Source organism: Eubalaena glacialis, chromosome 3, assembly GCF_028564815.1.
Source record: "Eubalaena glacialis isolate mEubGla1 chromosome 3, mEubGla1.1.hap2.+ XY, whole genome shotgun sequence".
Classification (NCBI taxonomy): Eukaryota; Metazoa; Chordata; class Mammalia; order Artiodactyla; family Balaenidae; genus Eubalaena; species Eubalaena glacialis.
In genome coordinates, this window is record NC_083718.1 from 157,298,082 (window position 1) to 157,312,086 (window position 14,005).

Below are 14,005 nucleotides of genomic sequence, written 5' to 3' on the forward strand. Positions count from 1 at the left end.
TATGTCTGTGAGTCTGTTTCTGTTTTGTAGGTAAGTTCATTTGTGTCATATTTTAGATTTCATGCATAAGTAATATCATATGGTATGTCTTTCTCTTTCTGACTGAGTATGATAATCTGTAGGTCCATCCATGTTGCTGCAAATGAAATTTTTTAATTCTTTTTTATTTTTATTTATTTATCTATTTATTTTTGGCCTCGAGGCATGAGGGATATTAGTTCCACGACCAGGGATTGAACCCGTGCTCCTTGCAGTGGAAGCACAGAGTCTTAACCACTGGACTGCCAGGGAAGTCCCTGTTTCATTTTTTTTTTTTATGATGAGTAGTATTCCATTGTATATATATCCATTCATCTGTCAGTGGACATTTAGGTTGTTTCCAGGTCTTGGCTATTGTGAATAGTGCTGCCATGAACAAAGGGGTACTTGTATCTTTTTGAATTATAGGTTTGTCCCAATATATGCCCAGGAGTGGAATTGCTGGATCATATGGCAACTCTATTTTTAGTTTTTTGAGGAACCTGCATACTGTTTTCCATAGTGGCTGCACCAACTTATATTCCCACCAACAGCGTAGGAGAGTTCCTTTTCCTCCACACCCTCTCCAACCTTTGTTATTTGTAGAGTTTTTTATGATGGCCATTGAGACTGGTGTGAGGTGGTACCTCATTGTAGTTTTGATTTGAATTTCTCTAATAATTAGCAATGTTGAGCATCTTTTCATGTGCCTGATGGCTATCTGTATGTCTTCTTTGGAGAAATGTCTATTTAGATCTTCTGCCAATTTTTCAATTGGGTTGTTAGTTTTTTTGTTGCTGTAAAAGTGCTTTTAATAATCTGTAAAGTGTGCTTTACAGATTATTAAAAGTGCTTTTAATAATCTGTAAAGCCTTATTAAGCTGTAGGGCATTCTTTTTAGTACTTTCAAACCAAGAAACTCTTGGTTTCATCCAGTAGCAGTCATTCAGTTACCTTCCATCACAACCCATGATCTTATCTTCTCCAAATTTGTAGTGAATTCTCATTTCATTCAATTAAGTCTTATCTCAGTTTTCTCTGCAGCCACTACCATTTATTCCCATGGTGGATTCCATTTCCTATACTTTTCAGAAAACCCCTGTTTGCATTCATCAAGCCATAGTCTTCCTCTCACCATAATGTCTTTGGCCATTCATTCATATATAATAAATTTTTTGAGCACCTAGTGTGTGCTAGGCATTGGGAATACAGAAAGGACAAGCCTTGCCCCAACAGAGTTTATAAATCTATTTGGGAATACAAACTTTAGACACATAGTTTAGTTGAATGTTTTAAAGGGGTAAAGGGAAAGTATAAGATCGAATGGAGAGTTTATCCTTATTAGGTAGAATTACAGTGGTTTTTTTCCCTTCTAAATATAATTGAGTATTTGATGTCTTCCCAAAGTCATTATAAACATATATGAAAGTGGGGACTTCCCTGGTGGCATAGTGATTAAGAATCCGCCTGCCAATGCAGGGGACACAGGTTCGAGCCCTGGTCCGGGAAGATCCCACATGCCGCAGAGCAACTAAGCCGGTGCACCACAACTACTGAGCCTATGCTCTAGAGCCTGCGAGCCACAACTACTGAGCCTGTGTGCTGCAACTACTGAAGCTTGCATGCCTAGATCCCATGCTCCACAGCAAGAGAAGCCACCACAATGAGAAGCCCGCGCACTGCAACAGAGGGTAGCCCCCGCTCAGTACAACTAGAAAGCCCGCGTGCAGCAATGAAGACCCAATGCAGCCAAAAATTAATTAATTAATTAATTAAAAAATAATAATAATAAGGGGAAAAAACCCTATTATATGGGGTTGTAGCGAGGGTTAAGTGAATGTATAAAGCAATTAATGCTGTGCCTGGTTCATTGTTAAGTGTTACATGAATGTGGGGTACCATTATCATTTAAGTTCTGCACCTTTCTACAAGTTCTTTGTTGCCTTTATACTTAGTATCTACTCGGCGAAGCCTAAGCTATCAGTGGAATCAAGTATTGAATATAATGGTCTTTGAATATAAGTCAAATGTTTATTTTATTTTATTGGTTATTTTGTCTCCTTACTTCCCTAGGTATAGTGAACATAGGAGTGAATAATGTCCAAGAGCTGATTGTTGCAGCAGACATGCTACAGTTGACTGAAGTTGTTAATCTTTGCTGTGAATTTCTGAAAGGACAAATTGATCCACTGAACTGCATTGGGATCTTTCAGTTCTCTGAGCAGATTGCCTGCCATGATCTTTTGGAATTTACAGAAAACTACATTCATGTCCATTTCTTGGAGGTTCATAGTGGGGAAGAGTTCCTGGCACTTACAAAAGATCAGCTGATCAAAATTTTGCGAAGTGAAGAGCTTAGCATCGAGGATGAATACCAGGTCTTCTTAGCTGCAATGCAGTGGATTCTGAAAGATCTCGGAAAGAGAAGAAAACATGTGGTGGAAGTGCTAGACCCAATTCGATTCCCTTTATTACCTCCTCAGAGGCTTTTAAAGTATATAGAAGGTAATTTTTTTGTTCCATGTTAAGTTAGTCAGTTAATTATCCAGTGACCTTTCCTCAATTTGAAATGTGATAGTGTTTTCGTTTTTCAGTTCAATAAGCAGACGTTTATTGAATGATTATTATATGCAAGATACAACTTCTGTGTTTTGTGGGTAGATAGTAGTATTTCAGTATTTCTTTTTTTTCTTTCTTTCTTTTTTTTTTTTTTTTTTAAGTTTTTGGCCACGCCATGCGGCATGTGGGATCTTAGTTCCCCGACCAGGGATCGAACCTACGCTCCCTGCATTGAGCGTGGAATCTTAACCACTGCATCTTCAGGGAAGTCCCAGTATTTCAGTATTTCTACCCATTATTTTAATCAAATCTTTAAATACTTTCTTGAGATTAAGTACCACGGGAGATAAAATTACTGACAGAGTTAAAATACTGGTGCTATTTTAGGCAGTACTAATTATTTTAGTGTAAGATTTCTTCTTGCCACTGAAAAATTCACCAAAACCCAGCATTTGAGGAAAACATATATGCTAAACACAAAACCAAAACTCAATAAATCTTGTAACTCCTCTCATTATAAAATGAATTGTATATTGATATAATATAGCTTCTATGTAGCCTTTGAATATATTTAGGTTCTAAACTTTGAAAATACTTTTCACCATAGTATAAAATAAATTTTATCTTTATATTGGAAGAATGATAACTAAATTTATTTTTAAAAACTACTTTGGACCTGGTTTCAAGATTTGAAGGTTTTACTCTTGTCATGCACTGAAGATTTAGGATGTGACTGAATTACAAATATTTTATTATGAATTAAATACAATATTAGCATTAAAGTTGTAATTCTGTGAAGGAATTATATTTAATGTGGATTTTTAGTTTTTTCCCATTCTTAACAGTGTTAACAGAATTTTGTAGGTTTTTCTGAGTGATATCTTGTATTAATGTATATGCAGTTAATTCTCATTATTCATATATAGTCAGTTCTCATTATTCATGGTAGTTATCCTCTATAAATTTGCCAAGAACACTGAATTGACAAATACTGAGCCATTGTTCCTAGGGAAATACAGGGTAAGCTCTTACAAGCCTCTGTTTACAACATTTTTGTCAGCTGATCAATACATAACTTTGTTTTATGTGTGTGTCTGTCAGAACTACCTCATTTAATATTATATGTTGTTGATTCATTAAACTCATGGCCAACAGCACTATAACTCAAGCCTGAATGAAGCCTAACACATGTATTTTCTCTGTAAGGCACATCACAGCCTTCTTGCACTTACAAACACTAGACAGCACTTTAGCAGTATGCTTGGGGTCTATTTTAAACAGTGAAAAAAACAGCAAAAAACACAAAAATGTGAAAACCATGACACTAAATAGAGTGTGAAGAGGACACTTGTTTATAGTGAGAGCTGAAGCAAGAAGGCAGGATGTCACCTCTTTCAGTCTCACCTGGGAACATGCATGTTAGGTGATTCAAATTTTTTGCCACTCTGTGGCATGTCTGTGAACTACCAGGAAAGTGCTGTGAATGTTGATTTGGGTTACAAATCCATTTTAGTGAGTAGATGTAGTCACAAGTAAGGAATCCACAAAAAATGAAGACTGACTGTATTTAAATGGTAAAACAAGAAAAGAGAAATTATCCAGACACATTTTTGCATGTATCATGTGAGAATTTAGGAGTGGGACAAAGGCTTTCATGGTTGAGTTGGCTTTTCCCAAGTGCCGCAGATACAGAGTGCTAAAGGAAAGTTCCTCTGCTAGGAGCAAAGGAAAGTTCCCTAGAATTGGGACATGTTTTCCTGCAGCTTTTTAGTGTTGTAATACAGTGTTTAAGTCTTGCACTGCCCAATAGTTATCACCTAAAGATATTTCACTGGAGTAAAACTGCAGGGAGGCAAGGGAGAAATAAATGGAGGATTTTTTTTAAAGGTAACCTTAATATTTTTCACTATTTTTGAAACTTTATCTTTTTGATCATATTGGAGAAAAGATGGACAATTCATACAGAAAAATAATGAGAGTCTACCACAAAATTCAGTGAAGGAGCAAGAGACTTAATTGAAATGGTTAAATTATGTTATGTGAAATGTGTAGATTTTCCCCCTGGTGTATATTTTTTGTATTTACCACAGGAATAATTCAGGCAATTTAATATTATTAGTATAACATATATTTTTCTTGCATTTTAGAGAATGATATTACTTTTTAAAAATGGTACATACTCTTATAAAAAGTTTAGGTAATAAAGTATAAAAAAACCCAACAAATCACCCAAAGTCCATCACCCAGAAATAGCCAGTTATAATTAACAGTCATTAAACATCATTCTAGATGTCTCTGTATAGGAGGATGGATGATAGGTGGGTGTATGGTTGCATGGATGGATAGAAAAAAAAATTTATAAGAATAAGAATCATTCTATCATACTATTTATACTACAAAAATGTATTTAAATCTCACTAAAAATTAACAAAGAAGAAACTAAAGTAATAACTAATTTCAGATAAATGTTTCTTTATCCCAAGAAATATTCATTCTAAAAAGTTTTTGTAGAGTTAAAAACAAAAGATGAAAATCATTAAAAGGTGAAACCGTAGTTTCATTTTGTGTTTCAATTTTAAAGTTTAGACTCTCTGCTAAGAAAAATGAGGTAATTAGCATTGTTATTTTTCTCCCTACCCCCCTCAAGGTTTACACAGCCTTTACATAGATTTTTTTCAATCATGATTCCCCTAGCTCTGTGCTTTTGTTTTGTATTTAAGTGGATTTAATGCTCTCTACCAGTTTTTTAACGATAGTCTTTTTAGTCCTGACGTTTTTTTTTTTTTTTGGCGGTGCAGCAGGGCTTGTGGGATCTTAGTTCCTCGACCAGAGATTGAACCCAGGCCACAGCGGTGAAAGCACCGAGTCCTAACCACTGGACCGCCAATGAATTCCCTGAGCTTTCTTTTTTGATTCATCATTTGGTTGGTTGGATTTCATCACTAAGTATTTTTTTCAAGGAAGGCTCATGATAACTGTTATTTCCTGATTTTTTTTCTCACATCTGAGAAGTTCTGCCTGTTGCTTTTTAATTTAACAGAAATTTCGGTGGGCATAATATTCTTAATTTATGATGATTCCCCCAGCCCACCCCAAGTTTGTAAGGCATGGTTTTCTTTTTTTTTAATGACTTTCTCTTTCTGCTTGGATGCCTAAAGAATTATCTTCCATTATTCTTGATTTGTGTTAAAGTTTGCCATTTTTCCTTAGACTATATCATATACCCTTTTCTTTTTTTTTTTGGCTGAGCCTTGCGGCTTGCGGGATCCTAGTTCCCCAACCAGGGATCAAAGCCACGCCCCCACACGAGGAGTCCCAACCACTGGACCGGCAGGGACGTCCCGCCCTTTCCTTTTAAAGGTTCAATTTTAATTTCATTTTGGGAAATTTTTCCTGTATGAAGTTCCTGAACACTTTTAATGTTTCATTTGGTAGTCTTCATCCTTTCACTGGAACTTTTTTGTCTTTCATATTTATCTTCTAATGTTAAAATATTTTGTCTTTTGCTCTATATTCACAGTTTTCTCAAGTCTTTACTCCAAATCGCTAATTTGATTTTTTTCTGATGAGTTTCTTGTTTCCAATTTATTAAGTCTGCACTACTGTCATTTCAGTTCTCACTTTGTTTCCTCAACAATGCGTCTCATTTTATTTTATTATTATCTTTAAATTTTTGGCTGCATTGGGTCTTTGTTGCTGCACATGGGCTTTCTCTAGTTGCGGCAAGTGGGGGCTACTCTTTGTTGCGGTGCATGAGCTTCTCTTTGCGGTGGCTTCTCTTGTGGAGCACGGGCTCTAGGCACGCGGGCTTCAGTAGTTGTGGCTCGCAGGCTCTAGAGTGCAGGCTCAGTAGTTGTGGTGCACGGGCTTAGTTGCTCTGCGGCATGTGGGATCTTCCCGGACCAGGCCTCGAACCCGTGTCCCGTGCATTGGCAGGCGATTCTTAACCACTGCGCCACCAGGGAAGCCCACAATGCATCTCATTTTGCCTTTGAGTTCTTTTTTTTATATAGGATCTGTATTCTTAAATAATTCTATCCTGTGTATGGGGAGTCTGTTTCTGTTTGTGGCTAATGTTTTCTTCCAGACTGAATTCTTCAGTCTCTTTCTCTTCTTTTTCCTGAGGTATATTTACATAGCTGTATTGCTTTTTCATGATATATTGCTCATTCTTAACTTGGGCAACTCTGTTCAAACCTGCTTGCTCTGATAATTCTCTTTGACACTCTTTCTACCTTAGTGTAACTACTTTGTTTCTCCCATCTAAAATTTGAGGGCTCTGTGTTGTGTTCTCACCACATCTTTCTAGCCTGAGGCATAGGGTAGTGAAAGACTAGAGATCTGCTAAGGCTGAGGTCCTTGCTTGGGGGCCTGGGCTCTGAGGTCTCTCTTGTAAGATCCTACTACTGTATTGATCTGTTATCAAGACCTACGTAACCCAGCCAAGGATGTGTCTCACTACTGTGGATTTTGGCTACCACTGAGCTCTGTTACATGGCAAATCCTGGTGATCCTCTCTATCTTTACTGATGGGCCTGTAAAGGATTTTTCTTTTAATGGTTTTTTTCTTTGACTTCTCAGTTCTGCTTTTTATCTGCTATTTGCCCTTTCTCCAAATTCTTAAGTTACTAGTGAGACTTCTCAAGATTTTGTTAGTTGACCTTTTCTCCTCAATATTGCTTTTTGGACATAGAGACAAGGCTTAGAGACAGTCCCTTACTAGCATATGTGGTGCTTTTGTGCAAATTAGAAGATAGTGCCCTTTCACGGAGGCCAGTTCTTATAGCTTGCCAAGTGGGACACAGGTTGGCTTTCATTCCCAATTCATCTTTTCAGCTAAGCACCCTTGAGCAGAATAACCTACCCAATCATGCTCACAGTCTTTTTAGGAAATGGACCTCATCCGACCAGAATCTTCTGTTTTTTGCTTTGACTATCATTTTCAAAGTGTATGACATAATTTTATATCCTTTTGTTAGCAGGTTGTAAGTATAGAATTTTGGGCAATTTTATTTTTTCATTTTGCTAGATAATTGTGCCCCTGTTTTACCTGGCATCTTTGTTTAGAGATCCTCATACATGTGTTTTCAAATTGGATCTAATGAAGCATGTTTTTTAAAACAATCTTTGATTTAAGGAAAGTATATATTCTTTAATAGCAGTGAGAAAAATAATACTTGGTATTGTTGGAAACATACTCCATTGTTTGATGATGAGTTTTCATTTTTTGATTGTTAAATGTATTTTATTTTCATGGAAACATGTCTTTTCAATATTATTTAAAAATTGATTAAAACATTATCTTTTTCAACATTGCTTTAGGAATATCCGATTTTAATCTTCGTGTTGCATTGCAAACACTTTTGAAAGAGTACTGTGAGGTGTGCAAATCTCCCAAAGAGAACAAATTTTCTAGTTTTCTGCAGACATCTAAGGTTCGACCTCGGAAGAAAGCAAGAAAGTACCTGTATGCAGTAGGTGAGAACCTTTTAAAAAGTAATAGAAATTATCTTTATTTTCAGGATAAAAACCTTTTAAATTTTTGTTGTTATCATACATGTCAGAAAGTGCAGGTATGTCAGATAGGCATATTTAATTTCACATACAGGCTACAGATTTAGAAATTGTATTTATATAGTACAGTGGACACATCTAAGAATAAATAGCTATTTATTTGACATCTGTTATTCTGTGATTTAAATCTTTGGGTTCTTATATACCCAATTATTATCAAATAACTGCCTAAGATATACTGCTTTAAAAATTAAATATTTGAATTCTAGTGAGAAATAGGAAAATAAATCTCACACATTTTAACTATTCACAGCGTCTTAGATGGTCATTAGGGATGATAGGAACTAGTGGTCTCCAAAGTGTGGATATGCAGGATAACCCATAGGAATATCGTATGAACCTTTCCATTTTTATTTTATTTTATTGTAGTGTAGTGTAGCGTAGTGTTGTGTAGTTTTTTGGCGACCCCGCGCAGCTTGCGGGATCTTAGTTCCCCGACCAGGGATTGAACCCAGGCCACAGCAGTGAAAGTGCCGAGTCGGAACCACTGGCCGCCAGAGAATTCCCTCCATTTTTTTTTAAAAAAAGCATTAAACCTTATCAATATTTGATATATATGTCAACAGATTGTCCAGATTTATATACATAATATAATTTATTATATATAAAAACTTGATGTATAGTATAATTTTTAGTATGTATGTCATTGTATAATTTTATATATACTATAATATATAAATGTGTAATTTTTGAGTGCTTGCTTAACTTTTTTAATGATGGGATGTGCAGTCAAACAAGGATTTCAACTCACTATTTTTTTTTATCATTAATTAATTAATTTACTTTTTGGCTGTGTTGGGTCTTCGTTGCTGTGCGTGGGCTTTCTCTAGTTGCGGTGAGCGGGGGCTACTCTTCATTGCAGTGCGCGGGCTTCTCATTGTCATGGCTTCTCCTATTGCAGAGCCCGGGCTCTAGGCGCACGGGCTTCAGTAGTTGTGGCACGTGGGCTCAGTAGTTGTGGATTGCAGGCTCTAGAGCTCAGGCTCATTAGTTGTGGTGCACGGGCTTAGTTGCTCTGCGGCACGTGGGATCTTCCCGGGACAGGGCTCGAACCTGTGTCCCCTGCATTGGCAGGCAGATTCTGAACCACTGCGCCACCAGGGAAGCCCCAACTCACTATATTTAACTGAAAAAGACATTAATAGAAGTCACAATGAAACTTCCTAACTAGACAGATAACCAGTTCCTAGATTTATGTTTCATCTAACATTTGATTATAACCAAGACCAGGTGGTAGAACATTGTGGTTGACCTCATTGCATTTAAACCATAATCTTTCAGGACCTGGCACATTTAAGAATAATAGATGTATATATGGCAGACTCTAAAGCACTTATTCCTTACTATGCAGTAGTTATATTGAATGTCTAGATATAGAGGGCTAGATTTTTCTTGTTACTACCATTTCCATATTTAGCAGTAAGGGATTTGCTGTGTACCTCCTTTCCTTCCTTTATTCAGGTGGATATACTCGGTTGCAGGGGGGTCGTTGGAGTGATAGTAGAGCCCTCAGTTGTGTAGAACGTTTTGACACCTTTAGCCAGTACTGGACCACTGTGTCTTCACTTCATCAGGCTCGATGTGGACTGGGAGTAGCAGTTCTGGGAGGGATGGTCTACGCAATTGGAGGTAATAATGAAAATGTCTTATTTCCCTTATTAGTCTCTAGCTCTAAGTTGACTGCATTCTTATATGCCTTATATATATTGCTAGATACAATGGGGTATATGTAGATACAGTTGTGCTTAATAAATATTTATTGAATAAATGAATGAAAGAAAAAGGAAACACAAGATATTGAATATTTCATACCAGAGGGACACGGTAAATTATTACAAGGCAAATACTTAGGTTTGGTTTTAATGAAAAGTTGTTTATGAAAATGTGACGCCAAAATTTAGATCAACATTTGTGATAAAAATTTTTTTAATTCTGAGAGCTGCATTATGAATCATTTTAAATTAACCAAGTATCTGGGCAGTGGGATGTATAAAAACCATGTCAGCTAGACATTGGGATATATTTCTTGATTAAAATCACTGTGTTTTCTGAAACTATTATTATAAATTCTAAAATGATTAATGAATAAAATTAAAAGGGGATTTGAATGTGGGAGAGAAATAATTATCAGAGAGGGATCTAAAGAGAAATAAATACTAACACCTTTGATACCAATATTTACTTCTGAATAATTTGTCTTTATAGCAACCAGCCTAGGTAGATCATCTTTAACCTTTACAGCCAATATTTTTGCTTTATTTCTATGGGTCATTCTAAAATACTGAAAGCTGTAAATCAAAAATCATATTATTATTTTCCAACTATGATACCGTCAGTTTAAAATGAGAGAGATATAGGGAATATTTGATTTTTATCTTTTGGAGGGAACATAATCATCATTCAAAAACTGTTTATTAAATCAATAAATGTCATGGTGCATCTGAAAATCCTAACAAAGAAATTAGAGTTTTGAGCAATAACCATCTGTCAGTATAAAGACTATAACTCTATATAATCTTTGGCTAGAAATCTAATAGTTCTTTTTATGTACATTTCGGCAGTTGCATTGCGTGAACTCTCTCCTGTTTAACCTAGGGTCACAGTGTTCTTTGTGACACTTCCATATATATTTATCCCCTTTCCTGATACCACAGAAGTACAAATGGGAGCCCGTCAAAACTGCTATGACTTTACTAGCCATTATTAATACTATAAACATTACTATCTTAACATATTACTTAATATATAATTTTTAAATAAATGTTTGTTATCAAAGTAATTCAGATTTGCTGTAGAAAATTTGGTAAACCTGAAGCATATGAAAAAGAAAATAAAAATCACCCATACTATAATCATACCACCCAGAGATAATCACAGTCAATAGTTTATTTCCTTTTAGATACATTCATATCTGGGTTAATATTCTCAGTATTATATTTAAAAATTAAGATATAATTCACATATAAAATTCACCATTGAAGTGTACAGTTCAGTGGTTTTTAGTATATTCACAAAATTGTGCAACCATCACCACTAATTCCAGAACATTTTCACCACTGCAAAAAGCCACTGTTATCATTTAGGGAAAATTTTATGTGAGTGTAGGGAACTGTTTACTAGCCATGTTCCCAGACTCCAGGCAAGGGTCAACCTTGCAAGCAAGCCTTTCTAACGATAGGCAGTTTTAGGCCTGATGGTGACTCTTTTCTGCACAGTAAGAGTTTTGTATACATTCAGGATTCTAGGCCCTCATAAGATTATATGTGCTGCAAATATATTTTCCTACTCCTCTGCTTCATCTTTTACTCTTTTTATGGTATCTTTTGATAAATGAATGTTTTTAATTTTAATGTAGCCAACTCTATTATTTTTTTTCCCTTTATGGTTAGTATTTCTTATATCTTTTTAAAGAAATCCTTTGTCTACTCGAAAGTCATGAGGATATATACCTTTATTGTTTTCTAAAATTTTATAGTTTTGCCATTTACATTTATGTCTATAATTCACCTGTAATTGAATTTTTACGGATAGTATTAGTAAGGAACCAGTTTCATTTTTCCCCCCTATATATATAACCAATTCCCAGCGTTTTTGTTTCCCCACTGCTCTGTCATGCAAACTATGTCATATACCAAGTAATCATATATGTGTGGATCTGTTTCTAGAATTTCCTTTCTTTCCCACTGGTCTCTCTGTCTATTCCTATCTTAATTATTAAAGCTCTATTTTAAGTCTGATAGGCTTATTTAATAGGGCATTTTCTCTTTCCTTATTATTCTTTTTGGGAGTGCTTGGCTATTCTAGGTCTTTCATACTTCCATATGAAAGTTAGAATTAGTTCATCAAATCTGTTTTTAAAAATAATAATGTATGATTCCACTTATATGAGATACTTGGAGTAGTCAAAACCAAAAAGACAGAAAGTATAATGGTCGTTGCCAGGGGCTGGCGAAGGAGAGAATGGGGAATTATTGTTTAATGTGTATAGAGTTTCAGTTTTACAAGATGAAAAGGATTATGGGAATGGATGGTTGTGATGGCTGTACAACAATATGAATGTGTTTAACATCACTGAACTGTATTCTTAAAAATGGTTTACATGGTACATTTTATGTTATGTGTATTTAAATACAATAAAAAAGAAAGAAAGGGTTTTTTAAAAACTGGGATTTCGTTAAATCTATAATCATTTTGGGAATAATCATCTTTACATTGACACTTGTAACTCATCAACATGATACATCTCTTCATTTATTCAGATATTCCTTAATTTAAAACTTTATCTAAATAAAATTTATAAATTATATCCATAAAGTTCTTATAAATCTTTGATTAGATTTACTCCTAGGTATAGTATATTTTAAAATTCTATTTTAAGTGATATTTTTAAATGTTTTTTTATTTTCTATTTGTTGCTAGATAAGCATTGCATTAAAACTCAAATTGTAGCAGAGCCAGCTGTCTAAACTATGAAAATATAGAAGTGTTAAAATGCAAATTGTATCATCAAAAATTGGATTGTTTGGGTGGTAGAATTAGAAATAGATAATAGCCCACTTTGCTTCATTAAGTGGGCTTTAATAAATGACAGTGCTATGGATTCAAAATAACACTTGGTGGGCAAATAAATTTTAAAGAATAGTATAAAATCAGACGTAATAATTGAATTTCTGACAACACAGAACGCTGCTGAATATTGTATTGTGGTTCTAGGCTATTAATATTACTAAATCTTCTCATATGTGTCTCTTTTATTTAACTCAGGTGAAAAGGATTCAATGATTTTTGACTGTACTGAATGCTACGATCCAGTTACTAAACAGTGGACAACCGTAGCTTCAATGAATCACCCCCGCTGTGGCTTGGGAGTGTGTGTGTGTTATGGGGCTATCTATGCTTTGGGTAATTATACTCTCCAATTTAAGGATATCTAATATTATTTAAATTCTTAGTCAAATTCTGCTTACTTTAGAAATTTTCCTTCCCTCCCATAAGAAACTTGTGTCTTTTTAGCTTTAAAAGTTCTTATTCTCAAAATTATATTACTTGGGAGATATTGTCAAGTATGGAATTCTTAGAAGGAGATGGACATAAAATATAGATGAGATGTCTAGGGGAGCATTTTAGCTGACTAGTTAAATTTCATGGTTAGGATAACCATTCTGAATACACAGACATTGTTTCAAAAAGTTGTTTTGCAAAGTACCATATTTCCTATGCAATAGATTGAAGTTTTTGGTTTTGTTTTGTTTTATTTTTAAAAAATCTCTTGTGAGGGCTTCCCTGGTGGCGCAGTGGTTAAGAACCCTCCTGCCAATGCAGGGGACATGGGTTTGACCCCTGGTCCGGGAAGATCCCACATGTCGCAGAGCAACTAAACCTGTGCGCCACAACTACTGAGCCCACGTGCCACAACTACTGAAGCCTGTGCACCTAGAGGCCATGCTCCACAAGAGAAGCCACTGCAATGAGAAGCCCGTGCACCGCAATGAAGAGTAGCCCCTGCTCACTGCAACTAGAGAAAGCCCGCGCACAGCAACAAAGACCCAACGCAGCCAAAAAAAAAAAAAAAAAAAAAAAGATCTCTTGTGAAACCTAGGCAGGGAGTTAAAAGACCCAAGTTCTACTTGCAATCAAATTCTAACTTTTCATGTGATCTTGGACAGATAACCTCTCTGGTCCATATGATAATCATCCATAATATAAAGTTGTCAGATTAGATGTTTTCTAAGGTGTTTTTCTTTTTAAATATTTATTTATTTATTTGGCTACATCGGGTCTTAGTTGCGGCACGCGGGACCTTCGCTGCGGCATGCGGCATCTTTTCGTTGCGGTGCGCGGGCTCTTCCGTTAG

The 14,005-nt window shown here is 35.5% G+C and overlaps 1 protein-coding gene across 3 annotated transcripts in view; it reads left to right on the top strand.

Moving 5' to 3' along the window:
• Positions 1-14,005, top strand: part of IPP (intracisternal A particle-promoted polypeptide) — a 35,277-nt gene that overhangs the window by 8,571 nt on the left and 12,701 nt on the right. For 2 of the 3 annotated variants that reach the window (XM_061184278.1, XM_061184279.1), the window contains exons 3-6: positions 2,092-2,523; positions 7,900-8,055; positions 9,613-9,780; positions 12,916-13,053. In XM_061184278.1, the coding sequence (XP_061040261.1) occupies positions 2,092-2,523; positions 7,900-8,055; positions 9,613-9,780; positions 12,916-13,053 (894 nt within the window). The remainder of the gene's footprint in view (positions 1-2,091; positions 2,524-7,899; positions 8,056-9,612; positions 9,781-12,915; positions 13,054-14,005) is intronic. The other variant, XM_061184280.1, reaches the window with a different exon arrangement.